Source organism: Protomyctophum parallelum (assembly GCF_964188405.1).
Source record: "Protomyctophum parallelum genome assembly, chromosome: 8".
Lineage (NCBI taxonomy): Eukaryota > Metazoa > Chordata > Actinopteri > Myctophiformes > Myctophidae > Protomyctophum > Protomyctophum parallelum.
The window spans coordinates 40,011,925-40,027,201 of record NC_139703.1 but is presented as its reverse complement, the minus strand read 5'-3'; the positions used below and the strand labels follow the sequence as shown (position 1 = coordinate 40,027,201).

The window sequence follows — 15,277 nt, the reverse complement described above, 5'->3', positions numbered from 1 at the left end:
GGTTATAGCCCATCGTTTTTTGAATTTTTGAAAAAAAGATTTAACCTCGTTTTTCATCATTTTTGAACATGGGCTATAGCCCCTACCGTACGGCATACTATAGCACGCCGTTTTTCATCATTTTTGAGGATTTGAAAAAGAAATCAAAAATAAAAAAAAACATGGGTTATAGCCCATCGTTTTTTTAATTTTTGATTTTTTTTTAACCTCGTTTTTCATCATTTTTTAACATGGGCTATAGCCCCTACCGTACGGCATACTATAGCACGCCGTTTTTCATCATTTTTGAGGATTTGAAAAAAATTCAAAAATTCAAAAAACATGGGTTATAGCCCATCATTTTTTGATTTTTTGATTTTTTTTTAAATCCTCGTTTTTCATCATTTTTGACCATCCCACTGAGCAATAGCCGACTATTAGACATGCGTCTAAAAATGGGATAAAAAACGTCTAGAAATAGATGTCTAAAAAACGTCTAAAAATAGACGTCTAAAACACGTCTATTTTTAGACGTGTTTTTTCCCATTTTTAAACGCTCGTCTAATAGCCCATATCGTACGGCATACTATAGCACGCAATTTTTCATCATTTTTGAGGATTTGAAAAAAAAAAAAAAAAAAAAAAAAACATGGGTTATAGCCCATCGTTTTTTGAATTTTTGAATAAAAAATTAACCTCGTTTTTCATCATTTTTGAACATGGGCTATAGCCCCTACCGTACGGCATACTATAGCACGCAGTTTTTCATCATTTTTGAGGATTAAAAAAATAAAATAAAAGAAAAACATGGGTTATAGCCCATCTTTTTTTGAATTTTTGAAAAAAAGATTGAACCTCGTTTTTCATCATTTTTGAACATGGGCTACAGCCCCTACCGTACGGCATACTATAGCACGCCGTTTTTCATCATTTTTGAGGATTTGAAAAAAAATCAAAAATTCAAAAAACATGGGTTATAGCCCATCATTTTTTGATTTTTTGATTTTTTTTTAATCCTCGTTTTTCATCATTTTTTGATTTTTTGATTTTTTTTTAAATCCTCGTTTTTCATCATTTTTGACCATCCCACTGAGCAATAGCCGACTATTAGACATGCGTCTAAAAATGGGATAAAAAACGTCTAGAAATAGATGTCTAAAAAACGTCTAAAAATAGACGTCTAAAACACGTCTATTTTTAGACGTGTTTTTTCCCATTTTTAAACGCTCGTCTAATAGCCCATATCGTACGGCATACTATAGCACGCAATTTTTCATCATTTTTGAGGATTTGAAAAAAAAAAAAAAAAGAAAAAAAAACATGGGTTATAGCCCATCGTTTTTTGAATTTTTGAATAAAAAATTAACCTCGTTTTTCATCATTTTTGAACATGGGCTATAGCCCCTACCGTACGGCATACTATAGCACGCAGTTTTTCATCATTTTTGAGGATTAAAAAAAAAAAAAAAAAGAAAAACATGGGTTATAGCCCATCTTTTTTTGAATTTTTGAAAAAAAGATTGAACCTCGTTTTTCATCATTTTTGAACATGGGCTACAGCCCCTACCGTACGGCATACTATAGCACGCCGTTTTTCATCATTTTTGAGGATTTGAAAAAAAATCAAAAATTCAAAAAACATGGGTTATAGCCCATCATTTTTTGATTTTTTGATTTTTTTTTAATCCTCGTTTTTCATCATTTTTTGATTTTTTGATTTTTTTTTTAATCCTCGTTTTTCATCATTTTTGACCATCCCACTGAGCAATAGCCGACTATTAGACATGCGTCTAAAAATGGGATAAAAAACGTCTAGAAATAGATGTCTAAAAAACGTCTAAAAATAGACGTCTAAAACACGTCTATTTTTAGATGTGTTTTTTCCCATTTTTAAACGCTCGTCTAATAGCCCATATCGTACGGCATACTATAGCACGCAATTTTTCATCATTTTTGAGGATTTGAAAAAAAAAAAAAAAAAAAAAAAACATGGGTTATAGCCCATCGTTTTTTGAATTTTTGAATAAAAAATTAACCTCGTTTTTCATCATTTTTGAACATGGGCTATAGCCCCTACCGTACGGCATACTATAGCACGCAGTTTTTCATCATTTTTGAGGATTAAAAAAAAAAAAAAAAAGAAAAACATGGGTTATAGCCCATCTTTTTTTGAATTTTTGAAAAAAAAATTGAACCTCGTTTTTCATCATTTTTGAACATGGGCTACAGCCCCTACCGTACGGCATACTATAGCACGCCGTTTTTCATCATTTTTGAGGATTTGAAAAAAAATCAAAAATTCAAAAAACATGGGTTATAGCCCATAATTTTTTGATTTTTTGATTTTTTTTTAATCCTCGTTTTTCATCATTTTTGACCATCCCACTGAGCAATAGCCGACTATTAGACGTGCGTCTAAAAATGGGATAAAAAACGTCTAAGAATAGATGTCTAAAAAACGTCTAAAAATAGATGTCTAAATCACGTCTATTTTTAGACGTGTTTTAGACGTCTATTTTTTTTATTTTTATCAAAAAACATGGGTTATAGCCCATCGTTTTTTGAATTTTTGAATTTTGTTTTAACCTCGTTTTTCATCATTTTTTAACATGGGCTATAGCCCCTACCGTACGGCATACTATAGCACGCCGTTATTCATCATTTTTGAGGATTACAAAAAAAAAAAAAAAAAAAAAAACATGGGTTATAGCCCATCGTTTTTAGAATTTTTGAAAAAAAGATTTAACCTCGTTTCTCATAATTTTTTAACATGGGCTACAGCCCATACCGTACGGCATACTATAGCACGCCGTTTTTCATAATTTTTGAGGATTTGAAAAAAAATCAAAAATTCAAAAAACATGGGTTATAGCCCATCATTTTTAGATTTTTTGAATTTTTTTTTTAATCCTCGTTTTTCATCATTTTTGACCATACGTGCGTCTAAAAATGGGATAAAAAACGTCTAAAAATAGATGTCTAAAAAACGTCTAAAAATAGACGTCTAAATCACGTCTATTTTTAGACGTCTATTTTTTGACGTTTTTTATCCCATTTTTAGACGCTCGTCTAATAGCCCATATCGTACGGCATACTATAGCACGCCGTTTTTCATCATTTTTGAGGATTTGAAAAAAAATTCAAAATTTCAAAAAACATGGGTTATAGCCCATCGTTTTTTTAATTTTTGAAAAAAACATTTAACCTCGTTTTTCATCATTTTTGAACATGGGCTATAGCCCCTACCGTACGGCATACTATAGCACGCCGTTTTTCTACATTTTTGAGGATTTGAAAAAAAATCAAAAATTCAATAAACATGGGTTATAGCCCATAATTTTTAGATTTTTTGAAAAAAATAATAATCCTCGTTTTTCATCATTTTTGACCATCCCACTGAGCAATAGCCGACTATTAGACGTGCGTCTAAAAATGGGATAAAAAACGTCTAAAAATAGATGTCTAAAAAACGTCTAAAAATAGACGTCTAAAACACGTCTATTTTTAGACGTGTTTTAGACGTCTATTTTTAGACGTTTTTTATCCCATTTTTAGACGCTCGTCTAATAGCCCATATCATATGGCATACTATAGCACGCCATTTTTCATCATTTTTGAGGATTTGAAAAATAAATAAAAAATTCAAAAACATGGGTTATAGCCCATCGTTTTTTGAATTTTTGAAAAAAAATGTAACCTCGTTTTTCATCATTTTTTAACATGGGCTATAGCCCCTACCGTACGGCATACTATAGCACGCCGTTTTTCATCATTTTTGAGGATTTGAAAAAAATTACAAAATTAAAAAAAACATGGGTTATAGCCCATCGTTTTTTGAATTTTTGAAAAAAAGATTTAACCTGGTTTCTCATCATTTTTGAACATGGGCTACAGCCCATACCGTACGGCATACTATAGCACGCCGTTTTTCATCATTTTTGAGGATTTGAAAAAAAATAAAAAATTCAATAAACATGGGTTATAGCCCATCATTTTTAGATTTTTAGATTTTTTTTTTAATCCTCGTTTTTCATCATTTTTGACCATCCCACTGAGCAATAGCCGGCTATTAGACGTGCGTCTAAAAATGGGATAAAAAACGTCTAAAAATAGACGTCTAAATCACGTCTATTTTTAGACGTGTTTTAGACGTCTATTTTTAGACGTTTTTTATCCCATTTTTAGACGCTTGTCTAATAGCCCATATCGTACGGCATACTATAGCACGCCGTATTTCATCATTTTTGAGGATTTAAAAAAAAAATCTTAAATTCAAAAAACATGGGTTATAGCCCATCATTTTTTGAATTTTTGATGTTTTTTTTAACATCGTTTTTCATCATTTTTGAACATGGGCTATAGCCCCTACCGTACGGCATACTATAGCACGCCGTTTTTCATCATTTTTGAGGATTTAAAAAAAAAAAAAAAAAAAAAAAAACATGGGTTATAGCCCATCGTTTTTTGAATTTTTGAAAAAAAGATTTAACCTGGTTTCTCATCATTTTTGAACATGGGCAACAGCCCATACCGTACGGCATACTATAGCACGCCGTTTTTCATCATTTTTGAGGATTTGAAAAAAAATCAAAAATTCAAAAAACATGGGTTATAGCCCATCATTTTTAGATTTTTAGATTTATTTTTTTTAATCCTCGTTTTTCATCATTTTTGACCATCCCACTGAGCAATAGCCGGCTATTAGACGTGCGTCTAAAAATGGGATAAAAAACTTCTAAAAATAGATGTCTAAAAAACGTCTAAAAATAGACGTCTAAATCACGTCTATTTTTAGACGTGTTTTAGACGTCTATTTTTAGACGTTTTTTATCCCATTTTTAGACGCTCGTCTAATAGCCCATATCGTACGGCATACTATAGCACGCCGTTTTTCATCATTTTTGAGGATTTGAAAAAAATAAAAAAATAAAAAAAACATGGGTTATAGCCCATCGTTTTTAGAATTTTTGAAAAAAAGATTTAACCTCGTTTCTCATCATTTTTGAACATGGGCTACAGCCCATACCGTACGGCATACTATAGCACGCCGTTTTTCATCATTTTTGAGGATTTGAAAAAAAATCAAAAATTCAAAAAACATGGGTTATAGCCCATCATTTTTAGATTTTTTTGTCTAATTTTTGATTTTTTTTTTACCTCGTTTTTCATCATTTTTGAACATGGGCTATAGCCCCTACCGTATGGCATACTATAGCACGCCGTTTTTCATCCTTTTTGAGGATTTGAAAAAAATAACAAAAAAAAACATGGGTTATATATAGCCCATCGTTTTTTGAATTTTTGAAAAAAAGATTCAACCTCGTTTTTCATCATTTTTGAACATGGGCTACAGCCCCTACCGTACGGCATACTATAGCACGCCGTTTTTCATCATTTTTGAGGATTTAAAAAAAAATCTAAAATTCAAAAAACATGGGTTATAGCCCATCATTTTTAGATTTTTAGATTTTTTTTTTGAATCCTCGTTTTTCATAATTTTTGACCATCCCACTGAGCAATAGAGACGTGCGTCTAAAAATGGGATAAGAAACGTCTAAAAATAGATGTCTAAAAAACGTCTAAAAATAGACGTCTAAAATACGTCTATTTTTAGACGTGTTTTAGACGTCTATTTTTAGATGTTTTTTATCCCATTTTTAGACGCTCGTCTAATAGCCCATATCGTACGGCATAGTATAGCACGCCGTTTTTCATCATTTTTGAGGATTTGAAAAAAAAATCAAAATTTCAAAAAAAAATGGGTTATAGCCCATCGTTTTTTGAATTTTAGATTTTTTTTTTAACCTCGTTTTTCATCATTTTTGAACATGAGCTATAGCCCCTACCGTACGGCATACTATAGCACGCCGTTTTTCATCATTTTTGAGGATTTGAAAACGAAATCAAAAATTAAAAAAACATGGGTTATAGCCCATCGTTTTTTGAATTTTTGAATTATTTTTTTAACCTCGTTTTTCATCATTCTTGAACATGGGCTACAGCCCCTACCGTACGGCATACTATAGCACGCCGTTTTTCATCATTTTTGAGGATTTGAAAAAAAATCTAAATTTCAAAAAACATGGGTTATAGCCCATCGTTTTTTGAATTTTTGAAAAAAACATTTAACCTCGTTTTTCATCATTTTTGAATATGGGCTATAGCCCCTACCGTACGGCATATCCCATCGTTTTTTCATTTTTTTTCAAATCCTCAACAATGATGAAGAATCGTGCACTATAGCGCGCCTCTCAATGACCTTGACCAATATCAATGACCGTGAGCAGCATAAATGACCTTCATAAGACTAGTAAATGACATTGACCAGTATAAATTACCTTGACAAGTATAAATGACCTTGACCAGTATAAATTACCTTGACAAGTATAAATGACCTTGACCAGTATAAATGACCTTGACAAGTATAAATGACCTTGACCAGTATAAATTACCTTCACCAGTATAAATAGTAAAAAACGACATACTATTGTATGCCCTCCGAGACCATGGACTAATGACCTTGACCAGTATAAATGACCTTCACCCGACCTTGACCAGTATAAATGACCTTGACCAGTATGAGGTCCGTGACCATGGACTATAGCCTTTCACTTTTCCGCGATTTTCACCTTTTTTAAAATCTTCAACAATGATGAAGAATCGCGCACTATAGCGTGCCGCTCAATGACCTCTGAGACCATGGACCAATGAACCATGTAAATACAACACATTGAGCAGGGCACTGCAGGGAGTTGAACCCCGTTCCGGTAAACCAGAAGTACGACACCAGTGCCTTAGTTTTTGTGTTTATTTACAGGTCATTTCGTTGAAATGTAAATTTTACATTTCAACAGTAAAGTAATATATAAAGAAGAGAAACACAAAAGCACAAAAATAACATTTTCGAATTACCGGTATTTGCTTTGATTTTTTTAACCTTTTCTTGCCGACCTCCCACATTTCATTCGATGATTAACAAAAAACAGTGTTGAACTGTAGGGATCCATTTGGTTACATGTGTGTGTGTGTGTGTGTACGCTTCGTAGGGGTGTCAAAAAAAATCGATTCGAATTAGAATCGCGATTCCCGTTATGAACGATTCAAAATCGATTCATAATTTCCAAAAATCGATTTTTTTATTATTATTATTATATATATATATATATATATATATATATTTTTTTTTAGATTTTATTTCTGGTTAGTTACAGGAGTTTTCACTACATGGTGTTTATAATATGAAATGTAAGCTCACCCTAACCCTCACCCTTACAGTAAACATCATGTCTTCAGTCATTTTCAAGTTAATCACTTCAGTTGGCTGGAGTAGATTGTGATGAAATCCTATGTATTGAATCAAGAATCATTTTGAATAGAGAATAGTTTTGAATCTGGAAAAAAAATCTTTTGAATAAATAAAAAAATCGTTTTTGGAGAATCGAGAATCGTAGAATCGAAAAAATCGATTTTGAATCGAATCGTGACCCCAAGAATCGGAATCGAATCGAATCGAATCGAATCGTGGGACACCCAAAGATTCACAGCCCTAAAGCTTCGATAACCAGTGTTGGACCGTAAGGGTCCATTTGGTTACATGTGTTACACTCTCAGACTTACAGAAATGGACCAAATGGTCCATTTGGTTACACTAGACCTGTACGTGCCCATCGGCCACCATATATACTCTCAGAGTTACAGACCTGTAAGGGTCCATTTGGTTACATGTGTGTTACACTCTCAGAGTTACAGACCTGTAAGTGTCTGTCTTTCTGTCTTTCTTTCTTAGGACGGAGATCAAGGTAGACTTGGTGCCGACGAGGCCGACAACCAAGGCAAAGGCGGCTACAATAGTGTCATATCGTGTTAGCCACGTTCTCGCAAAAAAATAATAATCTTTGGTTGACCACCAGGTCAGTGCTGGAGACTTCAGACAATGTCTATCAATCACGTTTCTTTGAACATTATCATATTGCATGTTTCTATACAACGTTATTAGTTATTACTATATCACCCTTGTATTTTATAACTTTTATTACTATAGGAGTCTGTCGTGGTAATATTCATTACCATTCACATGTTTAATGTTTTGTAGTGATATGCAAGCATATATTCTCTTAAAGTTAGTGGGGGTAGACCTTTCAACAAACCACAAGTTCATTTTGAGTTTTGTTGTATACTAGTTAAAACTGTGATGTGACAATGAAGATGATTCTGATTCTAGTGTTGTGTTAAAGTTTTATTGAATCTTATCTTGTAAGGAAAGTGTCATTATATGGTGTAAATCTGCATGGCGTTTTCATTCAGAACTGTGTACACATTTGTGGGTCACTGATGAAGTCCACCAAGGTAGGTAGGCTACTCCAGTAACAAGGGAAAGCTGTATTAGAAAAGACAAGAATATACATTACATATTTAATGTCTCTTTCCAGAGAGTTTTGAGCTTTCATAAGATGTAAAATGTATCCCATATGAATGAATAGCAAAGTGTACAGTGTACTACTAGATGTCTGTCAACAGTGAATGATGTACGGTTTTGGATGTTATCAGGCGATTGTTATGACCGTCAGTGACAGCTGGCCTACAAGTTAACACTGGTTAAATGCATAATAGCCTAATATATCAATATGGAATACAATGAGAAGATGTATGTACAAAACAAACAAGTCAGTATGTAGGAAAGGACTAATAACAATAACAATCGCCTGATATCCAAAACCGTACATCATTCACTGTTGACATCTAGTAGTACACTACATTTTACCTTTTATGTATTGATGGAAAATACATTATCAGACGAGGTAGTCTTATCCTTCTATATGCCAACATGTTTTTTTTTTTTTTTTATCAGGGCACCAAGATATTGTTCCCATCTTGTAGGCCTGGTGTTTACACTAGATTATTCCCGGGCAAGCAAAGAGAAACCCTGTCATGGGAATGAAGAGCCCACCTCATGTACAAGTCAGCCTCAACAGTGGCACAAAGCAAGAGGTAAAAATATCACTAGTGAACCAGTGATGAACCTGCTGGTGGCCAAGGCGAAGGTCAACCGTAAGAGGAAACCTATCATGTCCACTTATACCCACGACAAGTAAGTTATTGCTTTCTATGTACAGTGTAACAATATGTTTTTCTATGGACCCTGAGTCTGCAAAAAGGCATCCATTCATTCAATACCAGTAAGGCGCTTCTGTATCGTACTTCTGTTTTAAGAAAGAGCTGGGATCCGAAACATTTAGTCTTTTGAGAGAGATGACCGATGCCCCAATAAGTTACCTTTCATCAGAACCACATCATGTGTCGGAGGCATCAAGTATCCTCTGGGATGTGGGCTAAGCCACCAGGTAAGTTAGAGAATAAAGGTAGAGAATAAAGTTAGAGACTTAAAAACATATTCCCCACAGGTTTATTAACACAAAACCAACCGAAAACAATGAAGACATATTCAGTACCGTTCTCTTTCATATTCAGTTTGCTGTCTGAAACAGGAACGCACTATGGCCCACATGCAACACATGTTTACAGTCACAAGAACAAACCATGTTTCTACTGTATGTCAGTCGTTCTCAAACATAAAAAAAAAAGAAGCAGATCTACAAGCTGGTAGCACGGCACTCTGTGCAGTGTTATTTCAATAGCTAAAGTATAACATAATGCTTTAAACACCAAAAGGGGTTCCCGTCCAGAATGTGTTAAAACAAAAAACTGTAGCGAAAAGGCCTTGTGCACACCTACAAGGACAGGTGCGTGGGAGCCGGTAACCAAATTTGATGCAGCAAAGTGCAGTGATGTCATTTCAGAAAACATGCCCCAGAATACAAATCCCTACTGTACCTTACTGTTTAAGAATGTGAGGCTGGAAATTTGACAACATGCTCACAACATACCATATTTGATTTATGTTCCCAATCCTAGTATTTGGAATTTTGCCTGACACAATTTAGATTTTTTTTATTTTACCAATGGCTCTCTCAACATGCACCCGGTGCTTTGCAATGCGCTTTGTTGCGAGCACATCTCCAGCTGGCATTTGTCTCTTAGACCTGGCGAAGGGTGGAATATTTAACTGTAGTCCTATTGCAGTCAGGTCTTCCTCTATTAGAAACCCCTTATCAGCCATTATGCCATCCCCCCTCTGCAAATACCCAACCTCAATCAGTTGTTTGAGGAGTGGGATGATGCCACACCTCCTGACTATTTCCTTGTCAGACAAACAGCCAGTGAAAAGGGAAGATGAAAAAATCACAGCACCGCGAGGGTCGCAAGCAACAAGTGATTTGAGGGTGTTGGTACTTTTATAATTTGAATAGCTTTTGCTCTGGATTGCCAATGAGGTTGGTTTTTCAATTTTCACTTCTGTGCAATATATAATTGCAAATGTTGATGGGTAGTCTGATTTGTATTCTGGGGGCATGTTTTCTGAAATGACATCCCTGTGAGGCCAAATTGGTAATTCACCCAATATGTCAAACATGTAGTCAATCCAGGAATTGAAAAGAACACTTGCGTTTTGTGTGGCGATATTAAATCTAAAGGCAAGGTTTTTCAGATCTTCATTGTTGCGCAGTTTCATTAAAACAAATAGCAACTGCCTACGGAGTGGCATCTCTACAATTTTCCAATTATTCCGCTTGTATTTTATTGGGACGTTTACTTGGGGGATGTCTGGATTAGCTGGAATGCCAAATAGTGTGCACAGTTGGTTAAAACGTTCATACGTGAACCCAGTACTGTATTCCATCATTTGGGGGATTTCATTATCATTAAGAAGTTCAGGTGTAAGTGTACCCTCTTTAAGTGTCTCTATAGTTTTTTTTTTCAGACGTTCTACCTCCGTTTCTTTTACAGCCAATTTCAATGTCAAGTTCTCATTGTCTTCCTTTAATTTCTTCTCAGCTTCCCTCTGATGGTCCTGCTGGTCGTGGTCCTCCGGAGGTGGGGGCTCCAAACTCTCTGGAAAGAGAAATTATTACGGTACATATTAATGATTTTAATGTATATTTTTTTGTCTTGTTTTTCTTTTACAGCTTCCCCTTATTATCACTGGAGCTGCAGCACCTACTGCAGATGGTAGAGAGCCTCCTGACAGTGATGAAGATGACTTCCCCAACTTCAAATTGCCTCCCCAACCAACAGATGTGTGCAGAGTTTTTCATGAGAATGCCATGAAAATCTACACCAAAATGACAATTTCAGTACAATCAAATTAGAACAAAATACCAGAAAGCAAAACTCAAATAACTTGTGGTTTGTGGAAAGGTCTACTCGACTAACTTCGAGCACTTTCAAAAGAATATGCTCTAGGAGAGCTGACCATGACACTCTTGCTGCAAAGTTAAAATGTACAGAATCGGTCAAAACGAAAGCTATGAAGAGAGGCATAGAAGAAGAGCCTGTAGCAGCGGCAGAGTACACCAAGGTCACTGGAAATCCAGTATATCCATGTGGCTTGGTTGTAAATCCACATGCACCACATCTTGGAACTTCACCTGACCGTAAGGTCATAGAGAGAAAGGGTGAAAGCACTAACTATGGGCTTTTAGAAATTAAATGCCCATCGAAGGATAGCATCACATTGTGTCCCTACTTGTCCAAGCAGGCAGATGGCAGCTATAAGCTAAAAGAGTGTCACGATTACTACTATCAGATAATGGGGCAGTTTGGGCTCACTGGTATGTCATGGTGTGATTTATTTGTTAAATGTGCTGAAGACCATCACCTACAGCGGATACACTTTGATGCAGCAAAATGGGAAGAGATGAAGAACAAACTTGATGTATTTTACTTTGATTACTACATGTCATGTCATGAACCCCAGCATTTCTATTCTGGGCACAAAGGGGGTGCAATAAACTGAGACCTCAAATGACCTTGTCTGGACTTTCTGATTTGTGACACATTGTGAGCTTGTAGATCAGCTATAGTACAACAAAGTATGTCATCACTCACCAACAATACTACCCTGTTGGTCTTCTTCTGGGGAGCTAGAGAGCCCCTCATAAATAAAATAAAACAAAATCACACCTGTGTGAAGTGACGGGAGCTCTTATCGTACGTCATCTGATCATCTCATTCCGGCCAATGAGAATTTGCGTCCTCACCTTCGTCTTCAACCTTTATGTTACTCAATGTTTGCGTTTACACAAACACTCAAAACTGTCCATTCACAATGGCATTTAATGTTTGCGTTAGGACAAAGTTTGTTTGCACGCACGCACGCCCGCACACACATAGACGCATGCACACACGCACACAGGTCACTAAATGACAACATAATGACATCATAGCAATACAAAATAATGCTGACCAACATTAAAGTTCATAGACTTAATTGGCTAGCAAATTATTTACATGCTATGATGTCATATGTTGTCATTTAGTGCCCTATTAGCGTACTAAATGACAACATATGACATCATAGCAATACAAAATAATACTGACCCAATTTGAACCATCTGTCATCTGAGCTTTGGATTTGAACAAGAACCAGGATTCCCAGTGACAGTAAACTCCAAGTGACTGGCTGATCTTCCGAGCAGCGAATTTAATATTAATAATAATACTACATTATATTTATATTGCACATCACATTTGAAACTAATCTCAAAGTGCAAATTTGTAGCGTTTCACTCAAATGGCTTCCCAGTCGACTTTTTCCGAGGACGATTTTACCTGTCCCGTGTGCCATGACATATTTAAACACCCGGTTGTCCTTCCCTGTAGCCACAGCTTGTGCAAAGCCTGCCTGCAGGAATGGTGGATGCGGAGTGCAACAAAGCAATGTCCAATCTGTAAGTCAGTCAAAAGTCAGTCAGTCAACGATCCGCCGTGTAACCTGGCTCTGAAGAACCTGTGTGAGAGCTTCTCGGAGACGCAGCGCCAGAAAGGCGCAGAGGTTTTCTGCAGTCTTCACGCCGATAAGGAGATGCTCAAACTCTTCTGTCTGGAGGATCAACAACTGGTGTGCGTTTTGTGTCGCGATTCCAAAAAGCACTCCAATCACACCTTCAGGCCCATCAATGAAGTCGCCCTGGATCACAAGGAGAACGTCCAGAAATCACTGAAGACTTTGCAGAAGAAACTGAAGGTCTTTAATCATGTCAAAACAAACTGTGACCAAGCAGCCGAACACATTAGGTTCCAGACCTTAAAAACAGAGAGGTATATCAAGGAACAGTTCAAGAAGCTTCATCGGTTTCTACAAGAGGAAGAGGAGGCTAGGATCGCCGCACTGAGGGAGGAAGAGAAGCAGAAGATTCAGATGACGAAGGAGAAGATTGAGGGTCTGAACAGAGAGATATCAACTCTTTCAAACACAATCAGAGCCGTGGAGGAGGAGCTGAGAACCGAACACGTCCCGTTCCTGCAGAATTACAAGTCCACAGTGGAAAGAGTCCAGTTCACACCGCAGGACCCACAGCTGGACGCGGGAGCACTGATAGACGAGGCCAAACACCTGGGCAACCTGGCCTTCAGAGTCTGGGACAAGATGAAGGACATCGTCTCCTACACTCCCGTCATTCTGGACCCCAACACCGCCTATCCGGATCTCGTCATGTCCGACGATCTGACCAGCGTGAGACGTGGAGAGGAGCGGTCGCTTCCGTGCAACCCGGAGAGGTTTCACTGCCACTGCCGCGTCCTGGGTTCCGAGGGCCTCAACTCGGGGACTCACAGCTGGGACGTTGAAGTCGGGGAGAACAGATACTGGTCGGTAGGCATGCTGACTGAAAGGAAAGGCGACAAAAACGGTCAATTCTGGGCTATGACGTCATACGACGGCGAATACACGGCGTGCTGCTCCCCAGGGCCCACCACCGATCTGTCAGTGAAGCAGAAGCTGTGCAGGATCAGAGTCCAACTGGACTGGAACAGAGGAAAGCTGTCCTTCTCCGAGCCCGACACCAACACACACATACACACCTTCGCGCACGCTTTCGCTGACCCGCTCTTTCCGTACTTCAATAATAACTACTCTCTGCCTCTGAAGATTTTAACAAGGAAGTTCACTGTGATCAAAGATCAGGAACACACATCTGGTTCTTAAGAGGGGGGAATGTCTGCATTTTATAGAACCCATGGGTGACGAGAAAGGCAATGGGTAAAGTGGAGCAAAGTCAAAGGAGAGTCTGTTGAATCATTCCAAATCATTCAGGGCGGCAGTGGCTCAGGGGTTGAGTGGCTGGATGGTAACCGTAAGGTAACTGGTTACCTGTTCGAACCCGGTCTCCCACAGAGTTGCTGTCGAAGTGTCCTTGGGCAAGACACTGAACCCCTAATTGCTCCTGATGTGCTTGGTTGGTGCCTTGCATGGTTCCCGCCGCCATCAGTGTATGAATGTGTGTGTGAAGGGGTGAATGTAATGCAAAATCTATGTAAAGCGCCTTGGATAAAGGTGCTATATAAATGCACCGTTTACCATTTTTAACGTCCAAACGGCTGCATTATAACACAATGTCCCACTGGTATACCGTTAAGAGTGGATAGGATAGTAGTGACCGAGGCAGCCATGTCCAGCCATGGCAAATCTGAGGAGATCAATGTCAGGGACGTACGTGGTGGCAGAGATCCTGAAGATCCAGAAGCTCAGCTGCGTTGCTCAGCTCCATCTGGATGAGAACGTGTAGCAGAGTGGCTCAGAGCCTCAGCCCGATGGCCTGAAAAGTCTCACCCGAGCCATAGGTAATTAAGCCTTTGGCTTATAGTGGTTAAGATGTTGGCTTTCCACATGGGAGACCCGGGCCGGGCACGAATCCTGGGCGTTACAAATGCACTCAATAATGACCTAAGGCAGGATCTCCATCCAGTCCGGGGAGGAGCTCTATGAAAAGCACCTGAAGAAGCAGGTGGTTAACACGGAGGGGAAGGTCAGGTCGAAGGTTACGGAAACTAAAAACAGCACCCCATGCGACGTCATGTGGAAGCCAACTATGGACTTGTAATGTTTGTTTAGAGTACGAGGTTTGTTTAAAGAAGTGACGCGTCACTCACTCCACACGAGTGTGATTAATTTCTTCTTTTTTTGCCAGAATAAATACCAAACTAGTGGTGGCTAAAATCAACCACAACTAACTCACCACTTCAGCCGACAAGAGAAGGATCATGCTAGCAAGATGAACTCCCGGTGAGTTTTAGAAGCTTGGAGATCTGCCGTGGCCCCAATCCATATCAGATCTGTCGAAGGGATAAAATAAAACGCTTTTGAGACCTCATTTTCCATTGTGCTTGTTCTGCTATACGTTTCAAAATGAGAGACGGGGACAGGCATGCACCAAAGGTGGTCATGAGCGGGACTCGAACA

The 15,277-nt window shown here is 37.7% G+C and overlaps 2 protein-coding genes across 2 annotated transcripts in view; both read left to right on the top strand.

Moving 5' to 3' along the window:
- Window positions 1-15,277, top strand: part of LOC310863619 (uncharacterized protein) — a 265,965-nt gene that overhangs the window by 114,942 nt on the left and 135,746 nt on the right. The gene's annotated exons all lie outside the window — the stretch shown is intronic.
- On the top strand, window positions 12,611-14,023 carry LOC310863032 (E3 ubiquitin-protein ligase TRIM35-like; the record flags this gene model as incomplete). The annotated part of the gene is made up of 1 exon (XM_083771155.1): window positions 12,611-14,023. One exon carries the CDS (start codon window positions 12,611-12,613, stop codon window positions 14,021-14,023), a length of 1,413 nt encoding a protein of 470 aa, XP_083627281.1.